The 26,678-nt window shown below is 45.1% G+C and overlaps 1 protein-coding gene and 1 non-coding gene across 9 annotated transcripts in view; both read left to right on the top strand.

Annotated features, from left to right (window-relative positions):
- FOXP2 (forkhead box P2) overlaps positions 1–25,519 on the top strand; it is a 289,073-nt gene extending 263,554 nt beyond the window's left edge. For 6 of the 8 annotated variants that reach the window (XM_069627894.1, XM_069627892.1, XM_069627896.1 and 3 more), the window contains 2 exons: positions 2,123–2,212; positions 21,311–25,519. In XM_069627894.1, coding sequence (XP_069483995.1) covers positions 2,123–2,212; positions 21,311–21,455 — 235 coding nt within the window. In that variant the 3' untranslated portion in view covers positions 21,456–25,519. The remainder of the gene's footprint in view (positions 1–2,122; positions 2,213–21,310) is intronic. The other 2 variants (XM_069627897.1, XM_069627898.1) reach the window with 1 other exon arrangement.
- On the top strand, positions 5,390–5,543 carry LOC138514852 (5.8S ribosomal RNA). The gene has a single exon (XR_011281993.1). It is a non-coding gene; the product is annotated as a 5.8S ribosomal RNA (ribosomal RNA).
- Positions 25,520–26,678: the final 1,159 nt, after the last annotated feature.

Here is a 26,678-nt window from a genome sequence, read left to right as displayed (position 1 = left end):
AATGACTAGGGACGCGGATCAGCCTTAAAATGACTAGGGACGTGGATCAGCCTTGAAATCACTGGGGACTTGGATCAGCCTTGAAATGACTAGGGACGCGTATCAGCCTTAAAATGACTAGGGACGTGGATCAGCCTTGAAATCACTGGGGACTTGGATCAGCCTTGAAATCACTAGGGACGCGGATCAGCCTTGAAATCACTAGGGACTCGGATCAGCCTTGATATCACTAGGGACTCGGATCAGCCTTGAAATGACTAGGGACGCGGATCAGCCTTAAAATGGCTAGGGACGCGGATCAGCCTTGAAATCACTAGGGACTCGGATCTGCCTTGAAATGACAAGGGACACGGATCAGCCTTGAAATCACTAGGGATGTGGATCAGCCTTGAAATCACTAGAGACTCGTATCAGCCTTGAAATGACCAGGGACGCAGATCAACCTTGAAATGACAAGGGACGCAGATCAGCCTTGAAATCACTGGGGACTTGGATCAGCCTTGAAATGACTAGGGATGCGGAGACGCCCAAGCAGTCTGTCTTTCTGTTAGTGTTACCATTTTGCCTAGTATGCTAAACAGCCACATATGAACCTCCACCCTTACCGCCCGCTGGCGGGTGGCAGGGTGTGTAAAGGAAAGACCAAATTAATTATTTCTCCATTTTCTCTTTACGTTTGGCAAATGGTAAGGAGGTTGCTCTTCCCAAGGATTCAGGCCAGGTGCACAGGAGTGTTTTTTTCCCATAAATCGTGACACATTATAACCACGCCGACACCACAAAGTCTGCCAATAGTACGACAGGTTGCAACATCATTCAATGTTATTTTTTTTTTGTCCCTGTCCTATGCCTTCATTTTATTCTACACCTACTTTTCACTGCTACTTCCACAACTTCACATGTGAAAATTACTTCCTAATATTATCTTGCCAGGAACTTTTCAATTGGAAAATATTGTTTTGAAAAACACCTTTTTTTTAAAAAAAAATCTCTTGCCACATTTCATGGGTGTTTTTTGACGCACTGATGAAACCCGGGGAAGCTGACAGTCTAATATAACAAGGAATAACAAAAAATTTGAAATAATCTGCCAACAGCCCACACACAACAAATAAATCAGTACTCAAATGGTGGGCAGGAATTTAAAAGGAATGAAAAATGAAATTCAACATTAAAGTCATTTTTCAAAAGGAAAAGCAACGCATATAATATAAGAAAAAATATTCTGAAAGATTATAAGAGAAATGACCACATGGAGTTCTTTAATTGGAGGAGCGTTCTATTATAACAAGCTCAATGAATGACTCCATTGATGATTTGAAAAAGGCCCCATTTTCAGAAGATGTCTGCCTTTGCAGCATCCCAGAGCACATGGACATTTGGCATATTGAAAAGGTGTATGTCCGAATGTGTTCACACGAGTACTGTTTACGTTACTTGAACAAAGTGCGTATAGATCTGCATTTGAGGGCAGGTTTTTGCACCTTCTGTATGGCTTGACCAGGACAGAAATCATGTGCCTCTCAAATGCATCTGTTTGATTTTCCTTGCCTGGCATCAGCGTGAAGGGAGCAGTAACAGGGTGTTGGATTGTGGGGTGTTTCCCCTGCTTGCTATTTAGCCACTGTGTTCAGTCCTCATGCATTCTAGTTTAAACATGTATTTTCCCATTCTCTTTAACCAGTGATCCATACATACGTGCATGTGTGTGTATTTTTTACTATTTAAGTTTTCTCCCCTCTAAATTCTTTGGCTTTCATGCTACCTCAATATATTTTAACCAATGCCACATTGTTTAATTTATTTATTTTTGCTTTTTTATTTTTGCTGTGAGTTTATAATGTTTTATGGAATGTATGCAGAGACTGTCTCGCCCACCTGTCATTTCCAAGCTCCATCTCAGTTTTACCTGTGATTCATGTCTGTTCTGCACTCTTTGGCTGACCCTCTAGTCCTTCTGGGAACCCTTGCATACCCAAGATATTGCGCTGTGACATGTTTTCCATCGCTCTCCATTCTGCTTGTGCGTGCTGTGTGTGCCGTGCGTCCCGGTTTGGATCATTGTAATTGCTGTGCCTTTTCAGTTTCACATTGTTCCAGTCCCCTGTTGTTGCACTTGCAGATCATTCCAGTTCCTTCTCACTTCTCTTGACAAAAGGATCATTCCAGTCCCCTGTCATTCCACCCTGAGGTTGCTCCAGTGCCTGCAACGGTGAGCCAATTACACTTTAATGGGATTACGGGGGAGGGGGAGTTAATACAGTTAGATACATGTTAGATGCTAATCAGATGCATTGAAGGCTTGTATGAATTATAGCAAATCAGGAAAGTAAAAGCAGTTTGATAACTGTGCAGATAACAGCGGGGGTAACATCACGTTACCGCAGCACTTTCGGTTGAAAAACTGAAGAAAGGAGGGAATAAATGACACGTCTGTATTATTTTAATGTTTTCTTTTTACATATCATAATTTATTCACAGTAATGAGGATTGAGCACAAAAGCCAGAGAGGGATCTGTGATGGCTGATGGTGTGGCACTCCAATGTTTTAAGGGGCTAGCGGCATGGTTTAAAGGTCCTCGAGCCGCACATCATGTGTTTAGTCATGTGACTCGTTCTATGTGCAATAGCAGTGTCTAAATGGCTGCAAGATTTAAGGAACTATGAAATGGGGGCACACATTTTTAAAATATTTTTTCTATGTTTTTTTTGTGCCATGACTGCTGCTGGACAAATCACCCCTCTAGAATATTCTTTTTATTATTATTATTATTATTATTATACTTTGGCACATATAAATGGAGGGAAATTGACGTGCCTTGCTTATTGCTCACATGGAAAAGGAATGGCTGTTTTATTAAGTGATAAACAATCCTACTCGTTGAAAGGGAAGGTTTTTTAAGCTAACGAGATAGCCGTGAGATAGATGCAGCCAATGTTGAAAATATCAGCAAAGTAATAGAAATGTAAAGTAATGCAAGTTCTTTAATACCATCCAAATGGTTTTAGAAATAAATTCAGAAAGAAAAATCTCATCTCTACACTCATTTACATTTCTGTTGAATAATAAACGATTGACGGCACTAATATTCTTTATTTTGTTAAATTTAAATAAATGCGTCTTCCATCATCCCGGACTGCGTATCTGCCATACTGTCCTGGTGCACTTCCAAGAGCAATGCCTCAATGCCAGTAAGACTGAGATCCTTCCTATTGGGACCCCTGCTCCCTCTTTCATTCCCTCACTCTGGCCATCCTCTATGGGCTCTCCCCCTTATCCTTCATTCGAAACCAGAAACCTTGGAGTTACCTTCGACTCCCCCACACTCAGGACATTGCCAAGAAGTCCCACTTTCAAGTCTTCCTTCTCAAAGGAGTTCTCAGTTTTCTCACTTTCCCCCAGAAGCTCAATGTTACCAGAGCTCTGGTTCTCTCCAGGCTTGACTACTGTAATAGCCTTCTCTTGAATTTACCTTCCTCCTCCCTACGACCCCTTCAGCTAATCCAGAATATGGGAGTCAAACTTATCCTTCACCTCAAACCATGGGACTGCATCTCTCCTGCACTAAAAAAACTCTTCACTGGCCCCCGTTGCTGCACAGATTACATTTAAATCCCCCTGCATCATCCACAAGGCTGTCTGGGGCCGGGGACCACGCTATCTGCAACTTGCTATTACAAAATATTCTCCCTCTAGACCCCTACGTTCCTTCTGGTACCAACTCTCTGTGTGTGAAGCTTTTCTCTAAACGGAGGGCTGGCGGCCAATCTCTTGCTTCAGCTGGCTCCCTCTTGTGGAACAACCCCTTCCTCTTCGTCTTGAGCCGGTCCTCCTCAAATTCCAGGACCTCCTCACTTCCTCCTTCCCTTTTTCCCTCTTCTGTTAACCTCACAGTTGCTGGGATTGCTGTCCTTAGCCTTCATGTGTCCTCCGGGCCCTGGCTTCCCACACCCAATCACCTCAGCTTCTGCCTACACACAGCACTTACCTCGGCACCCACTGGGCTACACCATTGTAGGCCTGGACTTACCCACTTATTGCAGCTCAAGGCTCCCTAGCACTTGCTATACTTGGCACTACATCTGCTGCTCACCCACGAGCACGGACACCCCAGCAAGTATCCCCCACTCCATCCTCCCCTCTTCTCTCTCTGCACTTGCATATTCTGAATACTCACAAGGCCTAGTAGGTTTGTCTTTATCTTCCAGCATATATATTGTTTTTCAATCCCTCATGGTGCCATGTGGGCGCTTTGAAACACAATTTGACTTGGTGTATAAGCTCCTGACAAATGCACAGTAAATAAAGGAAATAAATAAATTCCACTGGGAGCAATGGAGCAATTCGGTACCAGTCAAAGTGAAGGTTTTTAATGACCTCACATGTCAGACACTAACATTAGGGAGTCATGAAATGTAGCGACATACATGTGCACAATGGCTTAGAACACGCCAAGTGTCGGATTTAATGTGGGCCTCCAGATGTTTTTGGCATGAGCAAAGGCACCGCATATCTTAGCATCTGACGGTACCAATATTGCAGCAAACAGCAAAAAGCAATCTATGTCTTCCGACCAGCTGGCCTTCTGAATCGGTACAGCGACAACTTTTGGTGAGGGCTTCAGTGCGCAGCATTAAGATTCACATGAGCGTTAACAATATACTACCACGCAACATCAAGGGGGGACCGATACTAGGGGCTCCCAGCCATCAAGAGGTTCATTGTCAATGCTTTCAAGAGTACACCCCTGTGGACAACTTATATCTAACAATGCAACACACCTGACCACACCCAGACAGTGACGTACATGTCATATTTAAGACTCTGTGCCAATCAATATACCGCTCCCCTATTGTCTACTAATTATTGATCATATTGCGCTACTGCTATTTGCTTACAATGAGCAACAGCTGTGATTGGATGATTTAGCAAACTGAGTGCAGTGCACACACTATGGCTGAATCAAGGAAATATGCAAGTTATTTGGTTGGGCAAACACCAGTTGAGCCAACGTTTAGGTAAGTCGATGAGCAAATCTTTGAACGAATTCACAGGTGTGGTGATCATTGCTTGATGTGACTTGGGAAGATGACAAAGAAAAGTCTAAATCATTATTCATACATCCTTTGACTGAATCAGACATTGAAACAAGCTTTAATTAATATGGATGTAGATGTTTCCAAAGAGGCTGGCATCATGCCAGGTGCAGCAGCGAGGAACAGGCACCTGCTCTCCTCTGCCAGCTGACGTTTGGTTTAGAAATTGGCCAGACCTAAACATGATCCATGAACACAATCAATTTAAATAGGGATTGACATATTGAAGGTTAAAAAAGTTCAAGGTAGAAGATAGATCTGCGATTTGGAGGATCAATGATCCCTCATCTTTGACTCTTGGTGGTGGATCACTCGGCTCGCGCATCGATGAAGAACGCAGCTAGCTGCGAGAATTGGTGTGAATTGCAGGACACATTGATTATCGACACTTTGAACACACCTTGCGGCCCCGGGTTGTGCCCGGGGCTACGCCTGTCTGAGGGTCGCTAAACAAGAAAATTATCCCTCATTCACCTATTCCTATTGAGGGTTCTTAGTGAAACTTCAATCCTTTGACTGCTTTTATGCTACTGAAATCTTCATTCAAGCGTCGGCCCAGCCTGGTTTCTCTCTAAATGGGGGCCAAGAGCTTTGCCAACACCCTCTGCTGCAGCGGCAACAAGGGGTGGTGAATTCTCATCTGCTCCCTCGATATCGCCATATGAAGTCTCTCTGCGTTCGCACTTGGGGAAGCCAAGGGCAACACCTTCTGCTCAAACATGGCCGCAGAGACGGGTCATCTTTGGTGGAGCAGATACCGGCTCAGGGGTGAAGCTAACTCCAGCATGGCGGAACTTAGTTCGGAATCGGAGCCGCTTCATGCTGCTTCCGGGGGCATTGCTGTCGAAGGTCTCCAAAAGGCAGGTGCTTGTTACTGACTCCCCCCTTGTAGTCCAACACCACTTTCAAGCTACTCTATAATTTTGGATTTTTTATGGAGCTTTCTCCCTATTTCAGCAATGACACTTTCTGGATATTGCTAATTAAAGTTCTGGCAAATCAGCACCCTCGATAACAAAGCATGCTATACACCTGTGACGTCAGCATCAGCAGCTGCACTGGGTGGCAGAAGAATAAGTATTCTGGAATAAACCTTGAAGACTTACCTGCTTTGTGGATGGTTAGCTCTGTACAGCACACTACAATGCCAAGTCAGAGAATAATATTGAAAAACATATTGGTCCCACTGGAATTTGTGTTTTATGATCTCATCCAGATAATAATCGCCATCAAATTTAATTTTCCAAAGAACAGGATATTTATTTAATAGTTTTTTAAATAACGCACTAAATACCATACCTGAGTTTGGTTTCTAAGCGCGGATCCAGGATTCAAACCTCTGTTACTCTGCGTGGTCTTACTTCCAACACTAGCCCATTGCTCCTACGCTATCCTCCGTTATCCCTGTACTGAAGGCTATGTTCGCCTTCAGTACAGGGGCTCTCACGTTGTTGGCTAAAATCTAAACATTGGCATCATTGGCAATGGGATAGTAATAAAGCTGTGGGAATGTACCGTATTGTTGTGTCATAATGCTGTGTCGCGGACTGTACCCTGGTTGTGTCTTTCGGTGAAGCAGCTGCTTGGCAACAGTTCCTTTGTGTTGAGGGCTGTTCAACGCCCTGAGTCCTTGCTGATGCGATCCATACAACGCATATTGGTGAATAGAAAATAAATGCACACATTAAAGGCACTACAGAACCTCCATCATGTGACAATGGGTACTCCCCCAAAAGATGGGGGGGGGGAAGCTGAATGCGCATTTACGGAGCATTCGGCATTAACTAAAATGCGCACTCCAATTACATCGAACAAGGGGAGCGGCTGTTGCAGCGGTATCCCCGCTCCCTTTGTTTGCTATAATGGGTTTGGGGGCTGCAGGGGTGTCCCCGGCTTCCATTACATGGAAAGCGGGGGACAATAAAGAAAATAAAAATAAAAGGGACCCTCGCGCGGAGATTCCGCCACATAATTGGGAGATGGAACTGACGTTGCAGGGAGAGGGCAGTAACACGTAGAGGACCGCGGGAAAGGCAAAGAAGATGCGCGTGCCACGCACAGTATTTAGGGGCAAAGGGGTGGCGGCTAGACAGAATGCGGGAGTCGATATTTTCGTGATGCGAAGCTTCCCGCTTCACCGTATTGAGCCGCGTTCGTTGTTTTAACGTAGAGCCGTGACAATGAGCAGAAACCCAGCCGGAAGGCTCCCTTCAGTTCTAGTTGGTGTTTAAGGCAGAAGGGCTTGTTTCAAGAAGAACATTTGCGGAGGAAACAGAAAGTACTATACAATTGTTGCCTTTTTTATATCTTGTGATGGTTTCTTTACTTTAGAAACCTATCTCAAGCGCCCATCACTCCGAGGTTTCTGTACAGGTTCTGGGGCATGAATTTGACTCAGCAGTTCCGAGAGGGGGGTTGCAAGCTGCATCATTGGGGTGCAACGTGCTGAATCCCAAATTAGTATCAAGAAATACCCAGTGGAGAGTATTCATATGTACAGTGTTCAGTCTATCAAAGCTGCAGTCCATAAAAGTAGTGTGTTTGAAAGTCAGCAATGGAGGGATAAGGCCTTTTGTCTACACCAGGGTTTGCCAAATCCAGACCCTCTTTTGCCGTTACATTACCGACACTCACATAAAAATACAGAGACTGTGGGAGTACACCACTGTTTATCAGGCAAGCTTTTTTCTTTCAATGGGCATTCAGCATATTGAGTTTGACTTTTGATTCACACAGTTCTCATTTAAATTCTGCGTCTCCAAGTTCTGCATTATATCTAGTCTTTTGAGAGAGTTGCAGTTTAGCAGGTCAATAGTCCGGTCCTCTTGAGTCAACTCCTCTCCATGTTTTCAGGATACCCACATCAGAGCACATTTGAATGAAATCCACCTACATTTGACTTTTTTTCACTAGCCTCAAAATCTGGCGCAATTTGGGGCATATTAGGACCAGGCTACGGGACCACCTCTATAGACCCTCTTTTTTGACATTCTTACGGGAATATTGCACCCTTTTTAAGAGTTAGTAAACCTTTTTTATCCAACAGGATTATCTTTCAGCTGTGGTTCCTTCCGGGTTCAGTATTCCCACGACCGGTATTTATCTTCTGCCTATAGTTAGTTGCTCTATAGTCATTTGCTCTATAGTCATTTGCTCTATAGTCATTTGCTCTATAGTCATTTGCTCTATAGTCATTTGCTCTATAGTCATTTGCTCTATTGTCAGTTGCTCTATATTCATTTGCTTATAGTCATTTGCTTATAGTCATTTGCTTATAGTCATTTGCTTATAGTCAGTTGCTCATAGTCATTTGCTCTATAGTCATTTGCTCTATAGTCATTTGCTCTATAGTCTTGTGCTCTATAGTCTTGTGCTCTATAGTCTTGTGCTCTATAGTCTTGTGCTCTATAGTCATTTGCTCTATAGTCAGTTGCTCTATAGTCAGTTGCTCTATAGTCAGTTGCTCTATAGTCAGTTGCTCTATAGTCAGTTGCTCTATAGTCAGTTGCTCTATAGTCAGTTGCTCTATAGTCATCTGCTTATAGTCATTTGCCGGTGACCTGGCACACCACAAGCACAAGAGTCATAGTAAACTTCATTGACACTCCCTTATTTAATGTTGGAAATAGGAAAATTAGGGGTACATTTCACTGGTACAACGGATTATTTCTTAAAGGTCAAAGGCCTACGGCTTGCATATTCAGAGACACAAAGAACACAAAGATAGTTGTGAGTAGAAATATGGCATTGCTAGTAAAATCTGAACTTCTGCTGCTCTGATTTCATTTCTTTCCTTCTTCATGGACTATTGCAATTGGTTATTTATAAGGTGCTTGATACCCAGAGGTGTCCAAGCGCCGACCCCTGGATCGAACCTGTGTTGCTCTGCATCTTCTTGCTTCCAAGGCAGGCACGTTGCCCCTGAGCTATCCTCCCGGCTACCTGAGACAAACACTGCTATGAATCTCCATAACGACCAGGATAAATAGGTGGGACCCGGTCTTGTTTTAGCAGAGAGCACAATTGCACTTGCACTTAACACCCTCTGCCCTGGTGGCTCGCACTTACACCTTCTGCGGCTCCAGGCCGTGTAGCACTCAACATTCCTAGCACTTCATCTGTGGCTCACCAACGAGCTCAGACCGCCTGCCTTGGGCCTTGCTGCACCTGCACATTATGAATACTGACAAGGCTTAGTGGGTTCGTCCTTTTATCCTTTACCCCCCCGGCTGCTCTTATTCTGTTGTGTTTCAATGTATTAATGTATATCCCTCCCCTGCTCCCTCCCTTGTTCTGTGGGCGCTTTGAAACAGTGTTTTCTTATTGTATAAGCGCCTAAAAACTAAACGATAAATGCATGCTAACCGCTCTGAGAATGAAGGCACTGTGTTTGCGTTCAAGCGTACGTGACTCCCTTTCGACTCATCCTGAATTATAGGTGCTTTGGTCCCAGGATGCAGGTGGAAGAGTGAGTTGCAGTCAGCTATGATCCAATGCAGTAGTAGACCACCTCGGGACCACCAGATATCTCGGCCTACAACTCCCATCAGCCGAATAATGATAGTCCATGGTGAAGGCTAAGGGGAGTTACAGGCCAGAACATCTGGAAGGTCGCTAGATGCCTCAGCTGAAATAACGGAAGGGGCGGCGACCCAACTGGAGTTGGAGAAGAAGGTCAAGGTCTGAGATGTTAAGATTGATGAAATTGGGCACTCGAGGGGAGGGAGAAATTGGGGGGTTCTCGGACCTGAGATATAGGGTGGTGCAGTGCCGCATCCTCAAATCTACACAATTGGTCTCCCTATGAGTTCAACGGGACCCATCTTGCCCTTTTCAGCGGGTTTGTAGGATCGCTCCTAAATTTTGAGAAAAAGCAACAGAAACCGCGCCACCACACAGTCCTCCAATTGCCAGTATCTCCCACCCTTTGCCGCACTGAAATGTTCTCATTGGTCCTGGCAAAAATGCTGCTTTGAGGCTTAACGCACCCGTTCTGCTGATACTTTATAGGCGCTTTTCTATCTCCATAGCGCTTGCCTCCCTCTGGGTGAGTTAATTTTGATATGCACATTTCCATTTCACCTGTTGAATCATATGTAGTTATTTATTTTTCTTTCACATTTTTTAACAATTATTTGTATTCATTTTCGTGAACATAAGATACGCTTAGTCATATTTATTTTGACAATGACCAATACAATGACATATATGCTTTTGATAGGTCAGGTTTTCCTCTCCCATCACCGGTTGCCGGTGACATCTTTCACTGGTGGAGCATTGTTTTGTCTCTAGAATTTGTGCACGCCCCCAAACAGTGCGAGACAGCCTGAAGTAACCTTCGGAGTTGAAGGGTTTGGGGGAGCGCTCTTTCCCTGTGAAATGTTATCAAATAATGGGTTGAAATGGTGCATTTTACAGCACATTTAAAAAAAAAATATTGGGCAAAAAGCGATTTTATTTGCAATAGGTTCTGCAGTGGGACACATGAATTAATTCAAAAATGTCCTATTATGGGAAGTGACCACCTAAAGAGATGGGACAGCATGGTCCTTTCTGTGATACCGCATTGCACCAATGGGCTTCCTTTGCATGCACCTGCACCCTGATCACCCTCATGCATTTGAGGGTGGGCCAGCTTTGACAGCCGCATGCCTCGTTACTGAACAGTGGTCCCGAGGGAACGGCCGGAGCCTTGTCAACCATTGTGGTTCCAGCGGAAGCTGGTGAGCTCTCGCCAGTTCTTGTCAACCCAGTTGGTGGTATAGGTGCACGTTTATTGGGACAATTGAATAAACCCATTTAAAAAAAAAAATTGCTAATGCAGCGATTTTATTTTGTAAGGTCCTTCATGCCGCTTTAAAGCTTCTTCTATATCCTTGGGGGCGGTTGCCTCAAAGAGTCAAGGAAAATGGCAAAGAGATACATTGTGGCCATCAAAGACCACTGTGAAGTGTAAAGCAAAGTGTATGTTTGACTTCATGGCGACAAGCAATTGGGGAAAAGTGGCAACATAGACAAGAATTCAGTTGAAGAGACCGGATAAGCTGTTTGTTGGGTAGACGATGCATGTCAGCGGCGGCCATTCTCAGGCTCATGATTGGTTTATCCAGGATGAAGGACTTGTCCGCGTAATCGAGGTGGAGTCTTGTCCGTGTAATCGACGTGCAGTCTTGTCAAAGAAATCGAGGTGGAGTCTTGTCCGTGTAATCGAGGTGGAGTCTTGTCCGCGTAATTGAGGTGAGTCAGTAGCACTCCACACCGTTTCTGGTGCTCTGCCGCTGGTAGCACCTTAGACGTGTAACTTTCCTCTTTTATTGATTGGTGGAAAGGCTTACCAAAGTCAATGCATCATTTGAAACTGTCATGCAATAATCTGAGTCGGTTCACAACTCACACAACTTGGGGGGGTAGGTGTGTTACTCTACTAGCTTTAGGTGTCATCAAAGTCTGTTTTACTCAGTGCTCCTGTTGCAATTTGGTCCGCCTCCGGAACTAATTTGTCACCTGATCCAGTTACCTTTGAAATCCTTAGGCTATTTCTCTGGAAATCCTAAACAGGTTATCCCGCCGCGTTTGTCGACATCTCCTGCATTGCGTAAGGCTGCACGCTCTCAGGCAAAGTTGCCAAAACGAGGGCGGAGAGAGCCGCCCTCGTTTTGGCACATTTTAGAAGAAGGGACCCTAAACAATTTCCACAATGTTTAGGGTCCCTTCTTCTAAAATGTGTTAAAATAAAGCCATGGCTTCACAAACTATTAGCCGGTATCATAAAACCCAATTGGAAGACAACTGTGCTTGCCATTCACTGTTCTTTTTTTTTTTTTCTTCTAGACCTATCACCTAACCAGTTATCCAATCAAAGCAGCTCTAGAAACTCTGCTTGACTAGTTTTTATAGCCTACAGGGATATAGAAGTAAACAGTTTAGGCATTTACAGGGCAATCCAGATGTTCATAGAAGAGTGAATGTACAGATAGAGGGAATGTCTTCACTGTACATTGAATGAAATAATCTGGGTGGATTTTCACACTGCGTGACAATCGCAGTGATTACCCTCATTCAAAGAAGTCCAGTTCATGAAATGAGGGTCAGTATTGGTGCTCTTTCTGATGGGGAAGTCTGGGGCAAAAGAGGATGGACTATGAGCATATGGACATGGGCCGGAGCAGTCAGAACAGACGAGGGCAGCAGCAGACTGTAAGTCGAAAGGGCAGTTGGGGGGGGCTGGGAGGGTGCCGCTAGGGGTAGGAGTGAGCATGGCAGAAGAGGGCACACACATTTGTGTATTGCTGGGAGTAGAGGCCCCAATGGAGAGAAGGTCAAGGGGGAATGGGGGAGAGCTATGGTGGCTGTGAGAAAGCAGGCAGTGGTAGAAACAGGCATTCCTGTGTAGCTGAAAGTAGAGGGCCCAACGCAGAGAAGGAAAAGAGGGGGAAGCAGTGGAGGCTGTGAGAAAGCAGGCAGTGGTAGAAGCGGGCATGGGAGTAGAGGGCCCAATGGAGAGAAGGACAAGGGGGAAAGCAATGGTAGCTGTTAGAAGATGGCCAGTGGTAGAAGCAGGCATTCCTGTGTATTGCTGGGAGTAGAGGGCTCAATGGGGAGAAGGACAAGGCGGGGGAAGCTATGGTAGCTTTGAGAAGGCGGGCAGTGGTAGAAGGAGGCATTCCTGTTTAGCTGTAAGTAGAGGGCCCAATGCAGAGAAGGAAAAGAGGCGGAAGCAGTGGAGGCTGTGAGAAAGCAGGCAGTGGTAGAAGCGGGCATGGGAGTAGAGGGCCCAATGGAGAGAAGGGCAAGGGGGAAGCAAGAAGCAATGGTGGCTGTTAGAAGAGGGGCAGTGTTAGAAGCAGGTATTCCTGTGTATTGCTGGGAGTAGAGGGCTCAATGGAGAGAAGGGTGAGATGGTGGCTGTGAGAAGGCGGGCAGTGGTAGAAGCAGGCATTCCTGTGTAGCTGAAAGTAGAGGGCCCAATGCAGACAATGCAGAGAAGGAAAAGGGGGGGGAGCAATGGAGGCTGTGAGAAGGCAGGCAGTGGTAGACGCAGGCATTCCTGTGTATTGCTGGGAGTAGAGGGCCCAATGGAGAGAAGGGCAAGGGGGAAGCAAGAAGCAATGGTGGCTGTTAGAAGAGGGGCAGTGTTAGAAGCAGGTATTCCTGTGTATTGCTGGGAGTAGAGGGCTCAATGGAGAGAAGGGTGAGATGGTGGCTGTGAGAAGGCGGGCAGTGGTAGAAGCAGGCATTCCTGTGTAGCTGAAAGTAGAGGGCCCAATGCAGAGAAGGAAAAGGGGGGGAAGCAATGGAGGCTGTGAGAAGGCAGGCAGTGGTAGACGCAGGCATTCCTGTGTATTGCTGGGAGTTGAGGGCCCAATGGAGAGAAGGACAAGGGGGAAGCAATGCTGGCTGTGAGAAGGCAGGCAATGGTAGAAGCAGCCGTTCCTGTGTATTGCTGGGAGTAGAGGGCTCAATGGAGAGAAGGGTGAGATGGTGGCTGTGAGAAGGTGGGCAGTGGTAGAAGGAGGCATTTCTGTGTATTGCTGGGAGTAGAGGGCTCAATGGAGAGAAGGGTGAGATGGTGGCTGTGAGAAGGCGGGCAGTGGTAGAAGCAGGCATTTCTGTGTATTGCTGGGAGTAGAGGGCCCAATGCAGAGAAGGATGAGGTGGAAACGCACGTTTCGAGCACTTGCCCTTCGTCAGGTAGTACATCATTTATTTGAATCATGAAATTCAATGATGGTCTGTTTCCGCCTTGCAGGCCTCCACATCTAATGGGTGTCTCTGTGTAGGGACCACCCTACATTGTCTCCATGCTGCTCTTATTTTCCTGATGGGGCACTCGGGTGCCTCCCCAGTCCCTGGGGGGGGGGGGGGGGCTTCTTGCATTCAGTGATTGGCTCGTGGTCTGTCTGGTGGGCTTGGGCTTCTTGGATGAATCGCCCCTCGCCTTGGCAAGGGGCGCAGTCGCCTTGGCGTGCGGCAGCTCTTCTGTGTCCCAGCCCCGGCCACGGGTGCTTCACTTTGCAGGGATGCAGGGGTGCAGGGGGCCTCATGGCCTCGTGCAGGAGCTGCTCTCTGGCTGCCGGCAGAGCTGGCTGGAGGTGCAGAAGCTGCACGTGTGTGGCGGACCTGTGGCATGCAGTACTCCTCATTATCATGCCACCTCCTCAGACCTTGCTCTGGCTCTGGCTCCCTTTCACCTCATTAGACCCACTAACGCAGCAGGCCTGTCCGTTTATTTATTCGCCCCTGTTTGGTGTTTGCTACTAAACAGGAGGAGCGCTGTAAGTGCTCTTTGGGGACGGATAAACGGCTCTCGGCGAGCGCACGTCTTCATTATTTGCCTCGCCCCGCACGGCGTCGGGAGGACGGTGCATGGTGCGTCCCGTGATGCGGCCCGCATTGCCACAGCAGGGCCAAGCAAGGCGCGCGACCAACGGGGGCCAGGCAGGGCCGGGGAGATAGGCCCGCCCGGGACTAGTGCTCTCCCAATAGTTACTGGCAAAGTCGCAAAACCACAATATGAATCTCTCCTCCCTCTCTCTCTCCCTGCCCACCCTGCTCATCCTTCCTCTCTCTCTCACCCTTCCCCTCTCTCCCTCTCCATTCCTCTCTCTCTCTCCCTACCCCTCTCTTTCTCATCCTTCCTCTCTCTCTCTCACCCTTCCCCTCTCTCCCTCTCTATTCCTCTCTCTCTCCCTACCCCTCTCTTTCTCACACTTCCTCTCTCTCTCTCCCCACCACTCTCTCTCTCTCTCTCTCTCTCTCACAACCTTCCTCTCTCTCTCTCCCTACCCCTCTCTTTCTCATCCTTCCTCTCTCTCACCCTTCCCCTCTCTCCCTCTCTATTCCTCTCTCTCTCTCCCTAACCCTCTCTTTCTCATCCTTCCTCTCTCTCTCTCACCCTTCCCCTCTCTCCCTCTCTATTCCTCTCTCTCTCTCCCTACCCCTCTCTTTCTCACACTTCCTCTCTCTCTCTCCCCACCACTCTCTCTCTCTCTCTCTCTCACAACCTTCCTCTCTCTCTCTCCCTTCCTCTCTCTCCCTGTCCATTCCACTCTCTTTCGCTTTCCCTGCTTCCCCTCTTAGTCTCCCTTACTCTTTCTCCCCTTCCTCTCTCACTCCCCGTCTCCCTCTCTTTGCCTTCCTCTCTCCCCCTTCCTTTCTGTCCCTCTCCCCCTTCCGCTCTCTCTCTCTCTCTCTCTCTCTCTCCCTGTCCATTCCACTCTCTTTCTCCCTCTCGCTCTCTCCCTGCCTCTTTCTCCCCCTCTCCCTCCCTCTGTCTCTCCCGCTCCCTTCCTTCCCCTCCTCTCTCTCTCCCTTCCTTTCTCTCTTCCTTCCCGTCTCTCTCCCTTACTCTTGCACTCCCTCTCCCTTTCTCTCTCGCCCTCCCTCTGTCTGCATTCCTCTCTTTCTTTCTCTCTCCCTCCCTCTGTCTCTCCCGCTCCCTTCCTTCCCCTCCTCTCTCTCTCCCTTCCTTTCTCTCTTCCTTCCCGTCTCTCTCCCTTACTCTTGCACTCCCTCTCCCTTTCTCTCTCGCCCTCCCTCTGTCTGCATTCCTCTCTTTCTTTCACTCTCCCTCCCTCTGTCTCTCCCGCTCCCTTCCTTCCCCTCCTCTCTCTCTCCCTTCCTTTCTCTCTTCCTTCCCGTCTCTCTCCCTTACTCTTGCACTCCCTCTCCCTTCCTCTCTCTCTCTTTCTCGAGAAAGAATGAGATACTTGTGCAAGTATTCTCTCCCTTACTGTAATTGGTCAAAAAGTCTTCGCATAGCTCATAACTATGCCGAAAGGGCCCACCGTGCAGGACACACGACGTCTTGTATCTTTCGATCCACTGTTTGCTTGTTGCAGTGATGCCGTGTGAAACAAGCATTGTCCTGTCTCGGGGGTCTTGTGTGTGCCCTTGCACGGTGGCATGTGTCTGCATGCCTGAGCACGTGTGTGTGTGTGTTTGCGTGCAAGGTGCGCGTGTGTATGCACCCGTGCTGTGGTACGTCTCGCAGCACTGATGCAGTTGACATGGGCCCTGGATATTGAGACTGTCTCGTTGCTGGAGTGGCCCCTGCGGCTTGTCGGTATCTCTGCTTCCACGGCTAGTGCAGGTCATCCTCCCCGAATGTGTGTGTGTGTGTGTGTGTGTGTGTGTGCAGCCATGTGCTGTCTGTTTGTCAGTTTTCATACACAGGGAGCCCAGTGGGGGCTTGAGGCAATTGGCCTTCCCCAACACTCATGCACATGTTAACAGTGTGTTGTTGTGCTCTCTAGCTGTGGCTTTAGCCACACTCTGCAGTGCATACGTGGGCAGACCCTACACTGGGAGCCGCATTTGAAGGGTTGGACGTATGACCTTTCCTGACCCCCAATGTGTACATCGTTAGGTGTGGTATTTTGGTTGCATGCATGCTGAGTCTGGCAAGGGACTGCATTTTAACGTCTGGCAGGTGTGTGTGTGTGTGTGTATGGCTTGTGAGACAGTAATGGCTTACCTTACTCTCTGGGAAGTTTAGGGATGAAAGGGTGCCTGCTTGTGAGCCTTCTACACCCCTTGCATGCCACACGGGCTAGCATGCTTCATGCAACTGAACCAGCAGGAGTACATGTTATTACTTAACATGATTGCATAGGTGTGTTGTGTGCTGATGTCAGCAGATCACATCTAAATCGGATACTCATAGACTTTTGCATTAAGTGCCATGTGTCGAATTTCCATACTCTTGCACATTTTTTTGTGATGATATTGACAATGTTTCGGACACAATTAATTGAAATAGCTCTATGCACCTGAATATCAATAGTCGATGTTACCAAACTCGCTGGCGCTTGTTTTGCTCTTCTCCGTAGCTTCAAGGCCCGTGCAGCGCTATTGGAGGTTGCCCTTGTGCCCCAGAGGTTTCTGCCCATCCCTAACATTACTAAGTAGTGTTGGGTGGACATTTTCTGTAAAACACCCAACCACTGGACGTTTTGGGGTGTCATACCTTTCCAGGGATCCAGAAGATTTGCGGTTACCCATAGATAACCAGTCAGGTCCTACAAGGAAGGGAAGAGTTCTGCAGCAGTCTGTTTTCTATGTCCATTGCTCTTGGGCTTGAACTAGAAAGCAAGTCTAGATTGTATTTTGAGTGTTGGATGACTGGTGGGGATGGCCATGGGAAGCTGTAGGAGCAGAGAGAGGCATTTAAGGGGTGCTCTTGGGTTTGGGGTGTGTGTGTGAGGCGGGGCACTCTCCCACAACAGTAACCCGCACGTTTTCATGGATCACAGAAGTTTTGCCTCAGTGAAGCTCCTCCAGCGCTTACCACAAGGGTAGCAATGCCGGCCTCAACTTGAGCCTAGCGCGGTACTTTATTAAAAGGAATGGTGGCATCGCCCTTTGGTGTTGCTCTCCTGTTGTGAGGCCATTCCTAATCAATCTTTCACTTTTTGGCAGGTTTATTTATCTCTTTAAATAAGCCCAGGAGTTTTGATGAACCGCCAAGCAGGGGCAGCCAGTTGACGTTCTGTGTAGCCAATAAAGTTTGTGTAGCCGTAAAGGATGGCAACCCGGCTTATTTCATTACAATGCCCTGCTAATGACGTTATTTGCATCCACAGCATATCTGTGCATGATTGCTGCTAATAACACTGTCACAATATGCAAGTGTCTCCTTCCAATTGCAGCAATGAATTCAAAGATACATAGTACACATTTATTTCCGACTCCGCGATGCTTGCTTCTCATTAAACGCTAAATGACTCATCCAGAGGCCTTAATACGGCGTAAAGAGGACTCATCATTTTTCTCGCTTCTTCAAACCACACAAGCATGTTACTGATTTATAATTAATGCAAATTAAAGCTGTAAGCTATGTTTTTTCGCATTAGGCGCGGGCTTGGCTATGTTTTATGACTGCCGCGACCTTGCGTAGTCTAGCCTCATTTGTCTCTCTATAATATTTTTTAAATACATATCTCTGGGAGTGTTTGCTCCCACATAATAAATTTAAGTGACAGCGCTTCTAGAAGCCTTTCTTTGTCACAAAGCTCAAGGGGACCTCATAAACTGAAATGCGCTTAAATCCCTAGATGATCGTTCGCGCGGAGTTAACGGTGAAGCGAAATCTTATTTACCGTACAACCGCGTTGAAGTACATTTTAAAATATCCAGTTAAATTGGTATTATGTTTCAAAATATAAAACAATGTATTTGTGTCTTTGGCACAGTAACATTTAACTGTGTATGATCGTGCTGCGTACCCTTAGATGTTCATCACAGATACCGATAGGCCGGTCGCGCGCCAACCTCGACGCGCATCAAATTAATTGTGTTTTGGCGTAGGACGCACTCAGAAAACCTTTTGCATGTTTAAATTGCAGCATGCGTTTGGCCTCTGCAATTTAGCATTTATGATACATATGGATCATTTTGTCCTGCTTAAAAAAAAAAAGAAATCCTGAGAGCTTCCCAAATAAGGCTTGAATAATAAGTTATTTTGCAATGAATATTAAAGCAATCTGCACCTTTTAAAATTCAAAGTAACTTCTTTCATTGAAGAGTGTAGCCCAGGAGATGGCTGGCAGGTTTAGTCACTTTCTAATGCAAAAAAAACCCTACTTGATAGGGGAGAAAAAAAATTCACAGCGATTCCCTCATGCCGCTAATGTGTCAGAAATAATTAGCTTTTGCCAGATCTATCATTGCAGCGCAACCCCTTCCTTGAGTAGGGCCTGGATCATGTTAAGCCTTGTTTGTGTGTGACAGCATTATTATTCTTGCTAGTTGCCCACTTCCCCATCACTCTGTTGTGCTTGGAAATTTCCCACCTCAACTTGTGTTCCTCAGCAGTGTTTTGCTTCCTTTATTGACAGCTGGTAAAGATATTCATTAATTTAGAGTTAAAAACATGTATCATCATGTCTCACTGAAGTGCTGGACTGAAGTTGATTAATGGCAAAGCCTGGCTTCGGGTTTTCCTCCTGAGAAGCGGCGCACTAGCCCTGCATATTAATGAGAGTTTGCGGTTTCTATTAACAAGATAAAAAAAAAAGAGGAGGAAGCAGGCACTCTCTTGCTGCAGGGGCAAAGAAGATGATTTTTACACCAAAAAAGAATGTATATTATTTTTACACCATGTGCTACCACAACCTTCATAGCTTTCATCGGATCCCAACAACCTTTTCTAAAAGATATTTTTGAAAGGTGAACAAAAACTTTAGGGCATATGGGAGGATAACTCAGGGGCAACGTGCTCACCTTGGAAGCAAGACGACACGGAGCACCACAAGTTCGATCCCCAGGGCCGCGCTTAGATACCTCTGGCTATTAAGCGCGTTATAAATAACCTATCGTATCATATCATATGTTAATTCGGCTTCTGAAAGGGTTTAACTGTGTTTGCCTCCTACTGTGTAGTGGAAAATGTATCACTATACTGTGTACAGCCCACTACGCCAATCTAATTTCCCCACTTTGAAATAGTGGCGTGCACGTGAGGATACACATCAATCAGACTCCTAATCCACTCTAACAATATAATAAAAGGCCAGGTGTATGTTTGTCCGATGTAGTAGCTTCACCTGTTGTCACCGCTAGAGGGAGCTGTAGGCTTAGGATACGTAGAGGCAATGCCAATTCGCATAGCTTCGCCTGTTACTGTGGTCCAATTCGCATAGCTTTGCCTGTTGTCACCGCTAGAGGGAGCTGTAGGCTTAGGATACGTAGAGGCAATGCCAATTCGCATAGCTTCGCCTGTTACTGTGGTCCAATTCGCATAGCTTTGCCTGTTGTCACCGCTAGAGGGAGCTGTAGGCTTAGGATACGTAGAGGCAATGCCAATTCCCATAGCTTCGCCTGTTACTGTGGTCCAATTCGCATAGCTTCGCCTGTTACTGTGGTCCAATTCGCATAGCTTTGCCTGTTGTCACCGCTAGAGGGAGCTGTTGTCTTAGGATACATAAAGGCAATGCCAATTCGCATAGCTTCGCCTGTTACTGTGGTCCAATTCGCATAGCTTTGCCTGTTGTCACCGCTAGAGGGAGCTGTAGGCTTAGGATTGATAGTGGTCCTACTGTGTCAATGACAATCTGCACTTTGGCCCGTGTTCACGGGCCTGTAGTCTAGTTTTATATAATTTGCGAATCACACTATTTTTAAATCAACAAGGTTGACTAGCATTATGCGAGTCGCTGCAACTATGATTATTATTCCATGTTTTTTTGTTTTGTCTTTTAAGTGGTGCTTAAGGGCCCCCTACAGGCCAAAACTATTGCATTGTTGTACAACCGAAAGGGAAATGGCACAATGGAGAGGACTCACAGCCTGTGGGCCTTGTTTGGTTATTTACCCATCTTTTCACTTCCCCACGTCATGCTAATCCCTAAAACAAGAGATTTCTATGAGCCAGCTCTATCAAGCCGTAACATCAAATATTGGCCTTCCAGTGTTATTCCTAAGAAGTCTGCTGAGAGTTACTGGGAACATAAATGCGCTACTGGTGTGATAAAAATGTTGTAACCAAGAGAGCCTTCAGCCACTTGATTTATGTCTGTTCCTAGCACTGATGTCCTGTTTAAAACAAGTATTGACAGAGCCAACACTGTTGGTTTATTTATAGGTATTAGCTGGGAATTTGCCAGTCACTGCTATCATATGCCCATGTAATCCCACCATTTTCCAGCTGCTGATATCTCATGGCCAGGTAGTACCGATATGGCATTGCCTGGCAAAAGCTTATCCCATTCGTACACAAAAGGCAAACCACTTGGCTTTGCCAATGCTTGCTCATATTCATGTTAGTTTGTTGCTGTTGTTAGTTTGTGTGCAACTCATCAATGCCATTGCAAGTCATGTATGAACAGAAACACGTAAGAAGACCTTTAAGCATGCACAAATCCTTTAAGGGAATGTTGACGAGCCATACCAATGCTAAGATAGTCTCAGCGGTTCCATAAATGGGCATGCTGTTTGAATATTAACGTTGCTGATCATCACACCCTTAGGCATTGCTGTCTACAACCCACGGCTCTCCACATGCTTTGGACTACAACTCCCAGTGGCCATAGCCTGCATAATCAATGGTGAAGGATCATGGGAGTTGTAGTCCCCCCCCCATAAAAGAAAACACCTGAAGAGGCTGTACCCTAGACCAATGAGTTTGTCTGGTTTATCCATTGTGTATATGCAGGTTGCTGTGCTTCAGATAGAGCTGAGCTGAAGTTTGTAACTTTTCACACGTGTTTTGCAGGCATTCGATGCACATCAAGGAAGAACCTATGATGGCGGAGGACGAAGATTGCCCAATGTCCTTGGTGACAACAGCGAATCACAGTCCAGAACTGGACGACGACAGAGAGCTTGAGGAAGAGCCTTTATCGGAGGACCTGGAATGAAGGCAGACTTTACTCAACCTCGAATGAAGGGACATGCACTGGCCTTCAGAACCGCTCCACCCCCATGAATATTTGACAGATTTTTCCTGTGACTATTTATTTAACATGGAGACTGGAGGCAGGCCCAAAGGAACTTATCCGCGTAGCCCTTTGGGAAACGGAAACGACAAGCAAATTGCTTGTTTTCTTTTTTTTTTTTTAAAGACAAAAACTGATTTTCTTGAAGAACTTTATATGATGGCTCTGCCCATTTAAAAAAATGTGTCTCAAAAGGGTTCATGAAATGACTGCATATGAGGAAAGAAAATACGCTATGTAGAAAGGAAATGGCCTCATATACTGCCAAAAAACAGTGTTAGTTCCATTAATGTGAACCTTCAGCTGATAGTAGTCGTAATGTTGGGAACCGTTGCCGTTCAACTTCAACTCGTTGCTATTGTTTTTTTAATTTGCACAGAATTAGTACGCAAATCTAGTGTCACTGCTTGTATGTAGCGGAACTTAAAATGAAAAACGGGACATTTGTTTTTGTTTTATGTTGGTGCCACCAACTGCAAACGACATGAATTTGTTATTACAAGTCACAGTACTTTGACTGTTGTCGGCCATCTTTAAAAGAAAACCTTAGGCTTCCAGTCTGTGCTGTTAGTGTTAAGATGTAAAGGGCACCCTAAACCGACACTGTCCGTGCAAGCGCCACAGTACCATTTGCATATCCGCGCGTCTATCTTTCAACTCTACTCCTTACCTCCTCGTGATGAAGCTTTGTCTACCTGCAACCACAGTCAAAGGCTACAGCTGCGAACCAAAGGCAACACTAACGATGGCCAATATCTCAACGACAGAAGCAGCGCATGTGCTTTGGTCCGCCTTCTGTAACTTTAACGAGTACGAGGGGACCGTCCCATGAACTACCTGCTGCCTTCTGATGACCTCTGGGATCTTGTCGCTTTGCCCGATACCAAGAAACCGATACGACTAAAGATAATTCCGTCACTCTTCTAACCACTGAAGCCAAAAGGCATTTCACGTGCAACAAGGATTTGCTTCCATTGAGGCAAACACGCGAGAGCAAAATCTGCAGTGGAAGCCATGATTGAAAGCAACAACGTGTAGATCGCTGACCAAATCAATGATGTACTTGATGCAAACGCAGACTGCATATTGTTGTACACTTCTATGACATTGTGTTTTCATTTCTGTTTCCCTTTCAGCCATTTTGTTTTCTGTGGTGAATACATGTTGTTAGAATGTCTTGTACAGTCTTAATCTCTGTGTGTACTATTTTTTATAGTCTTAAGTTATATTGATAAACAATTGTAGGAACCAAACATGAAAGGTCTAGTAAAGCCAAAAATTAATTTCATATTGATTTAAAGTAATCTAGCAAAGTTTTTACACTGAAAGCAAAGATATAGCAATTGTAACGCTGTGGTCTTTATTTGCAGTCAAACCAAAGTTACATATAATTCTGCCTCGACTAATACGGGATGTTAACACTAACAATACACTCCCTTTGGAAGACTTGCGCAGGCCAAATTGTTGGAATGCTGGTTTTTCCGAGAACTCCAACCCAAAAATATATGACATCGCTTTACGTTGTAGTTGAAAATAGCATAGTCCGATGTTTGTGGAAAAACGTTACGTGTCGCTTTTCATGTGATGTGCCAAGTCTTGATATTTTTGCCCCCCTCCTTTTTCCCCCCAACCAAGGGACCTCATAACGTAATTATGGTTATTGCTTTACAAACAGTTTTCAAGAGAAAGGTGGCTGCGGGGGCCTTCCATATGGACAACTTCTGTCTTATGGGGTTGGTTCTTGCAAACTAAGCTCATCGTTTATGATCTTTGCTGGAGCCAGCGAAAAGACATAGACACACACACACAGTCATGTATCACGCCAAATATAAGGACATAATGGCTTTCAAAAGGGTTTACCTACTTATCCAAAAGGCTTTCTGAAAGCTTCTACCTCTGCACAACAAAAGAAAAAACAAATTCGAACCGTAGTGGCAGATTGCGTGAATCGTGAGAATGTCGCCGTGACGCAAGGGGTCTGCCACCTTTCCACCCTAGATGTTTTGGACTACAACTCGAATCGGCCCCATTCAACATTGTCAGTGGTGAGGGATCATGGGAGTCGTAGTCCGACATTTCTGGCGAGACAAGGGTTTCAGACTTTTGACGTAACTGCTACTTTTCATTTCTTTGGGTTATGACCAAAATAAGCTTTTTGTTCCATATACCAAAAGGAAGTTTGCATGGTAAAATGGTGACTTCTGTCATTCATGAAAGGAAAATGGCTACACCTAGGAAAGAATTGCGTGTTCTTTCAAGGACATCTTTAAGATATGATGGCCTTGACGTACAATGCGTATGAAAAGCACGAGGTGATCTAAGGCTATAATGCTTAAGTATGCTTACCTCAGTTACAATACCTTTCAAAGGAAGTCTCAGCCACAGAATGCATATACCTGTAGAGTTTTGCATGGGTTTCGTATAAATACAGTTAAAAAAATAAAAAAAAGAAATAGCTGCTTGCACATTATACCAGAAAAACCTCCAAAACTGCAATTGCTTTGAAAATAGATTTTAGGTTTTTTTGAGGTTTTCTGAAATGCTTGGTCTGTATTTTGATAACTGTGCATATTATGTAAAGATGTTGGTGGACCCACAAATGACCAGACTTTTTTCTAAGAAAAAATGTTGCTTTAATGCATTTCATAGATTTCTACTCTTATACCATTGCTTGCTAGACATAGCAAACCTGCTCTCCTGCATCTGCTTTGTGTAGCTGTTGTAAGGCGTGGAACTAATGTACGTATTTATTGCTTGAACTTCTGTGCACACCTTATAAAGCATAATGTCCGACAATTGAAATGGCTCGCGTCGCTTTGCTTCTACGACGAGCTGATGGTGGAAAACCTTACACATTTTTGTTTTGTATACAGCAAATTTGACCTGTAGCACAAACATCTGTTTACGTCGTATTGGTGAGGTATACCTGTTTATTTATCTTTTTTTTTTGTTTTTTTGAGGAAAATTAATTTTTGATACTTTTCATTACTGTGTTCTGTGTTTATACCTTGAATTCTCTGACGTTAGGAGTCATGGTTGATAATCGTAACAGCTGTTATTCGTTCTGTATTCATGGCGTTCACTGCTGAATATAAAAAAAAAAAATTAAGGACCAAATCTAGAATTTGAAAGAAAAACTATCTACCTCTAACACCAGGGAGTTGTCAGATTTTATTTTAACATAGTTTTAGTCTAAAAATACAAGATTCCTAGAATAACTAGTGGGCTTACGGCATACATTCACTGTGGTTGAATTCATGGCACAGTTGTACTGTTTGAAATAAATTGTATGTGAATGTTGTAAGTATTTGGTAGAGTTACCACTAAGTGAGTTTTCCTTGAATAACCCGACATGAAGAAGCTATCGTCGTCATTCTGTGCCTGCAACCGCTTGACTTCATAAGCATGCATTTCTTTGTGATTAGGAAACAGGAAGCACAGGCAACTAGGAATACACCCTTTCTAATGCACTTACAGAACCCCTTTGTAGAGTTATACGAACCCTCATGTTCGGTTTAGCAAAATTCTTCCCGCCGAAAGCATTTCTGGATTTAGAGCAGGATCCAGCAACCTTTGGCTCGCCAGAGGTTTTGGAGTATGTCTAGCACGGATCCTCAACATGAACTATGCTGGCTAGAACCAATGGGAGTCGTAGTACAAAACATCTGGAGAGCTCAGGATTCCAGACGCCTGATTGAGAGAATATGTTTGGCCGTTACCTCCAATTTATCGCACCCGCTGTACTGTCTAGTTATTGAAAGTGACACTTAACCCACACTACTTGCATTTCATTGAAAATGAAATGTGTCCGTGTACAAAATTGGCAGATCTAATGCAGCAAAAATAAGGATGTAAATTTTATTATATAATTGATGTATGGACAGTGTTTTTACTGCGTTTGGATGTAAAAATGTATATGAAACCATTCTTTCATTTGCTTACATTTCTGGACTATAAATAAAAAAAGTGGAATTCTTTTGACCCAATACCAACCTGCAGAGTTGTATTTTTTTTCTGGGCAGCCCTCCTTTGCTTTTCTGAACACAAAATGGCATTGAAATGTATAGAATGTTTGCCAAGTGAGTCACAGAAGAAGGAACATATATTTAAATAATTTAGTAATAAGAAAAGAAGGCAGGGAGGAACTGGCGAAACTGTAAGGCGACGGGGAAAAAAAGAGTCACCGGGAATAAGGTACATCTTTCCACAATTGGATATTTACTCAGGTAACACTTGTTAGGACACTTTAAAGACCCAGCCCTGAAAACAGAAATACTGCAATCAAACTTTAATATTTGTGGTCCAGTATTGGATGAGGGCAACACAGTCTAGCCTACCCTCTAGGAAAGAAAAAAAGGTTCTTTGCCAGAGGTCTTTATTTCATATCTACAGTCCTGCAAGATGTGTGTTTTCTGTAGCATAAGGCCACACGATGCACGTGTCCTCCTTAAAACAAAGGGTTACACTGTGAAACCATCCAATGCAACCCCAAAGATTCATTAAGTATGCGCCAAACATAGAACACAGATGCCTTTACGAGTGAGGCATTTCAGGACAAAATGTCAGTGTTGTCAATGGTTTTGTCTCAATTGGACAAACACATGTCGTTCAGCGATAGCCCTAATTGGCCAAAAACACAAATTAACTTACTGGAAAATGGCTGGAAAACAAAACGAATGCCTTCGCTTGTATAGGAGAATGTGTGCCGATCAGTACTGACAAAAAAAACTTCTTTGGGTTTTTACTATCCGAACAAGATGAAAATAGAGTCAGTTTTCCACCTTGACACTGGAGTCCAGTGCAAATTGATTATGTATGTAAGAAGTTATTTTTTAAAATGTAGCTAAGATTTTTGGAGAATTAAGCAGCATTTGAGTTCAGACTCCACATTGTTGTAGATCTGCCCGGGGGAAGCACATTTGGGCTGTTATTTAGGCGGGGCATATGCAGGGAACCTGGTCAACTTGGCAATGGAACACCTGCGTGGTGCGCGGATGTCCCGTTCTACCTCTGGGTGCTATAGCCCCCGCTGCTCTGTTGGATCGGGCTTGCGTTTCCTTGACCCCTGTTTCTTGTATCTTTTGTGTGTCCTTTTCCCTTTCTCGTTGTCTTTTCTCAGTTACTTCTGTGTCCTCTTCCCATTGA

The sequence above is a fragment of the Ambystoma mexicanum genome, chromosome 12, assembly GCF_040938575.1.
Source record: "Ambystoma mexicanum isolate Mex_15411 chromosome 12, UKY_AmexF1_1, whole genome shotgun sequence".
NCBI lineage: Eukaryota > Metazoa > Chordata > Amphibia > Caudata > Ambystomatidae > Ambystoma > Ambystoma mexicanum.
The sequence above is the reverse complement of the archived record's forward strand: the minus strand, read 5'-3'. Positions and strand labels throughout refer to the sequence as shown.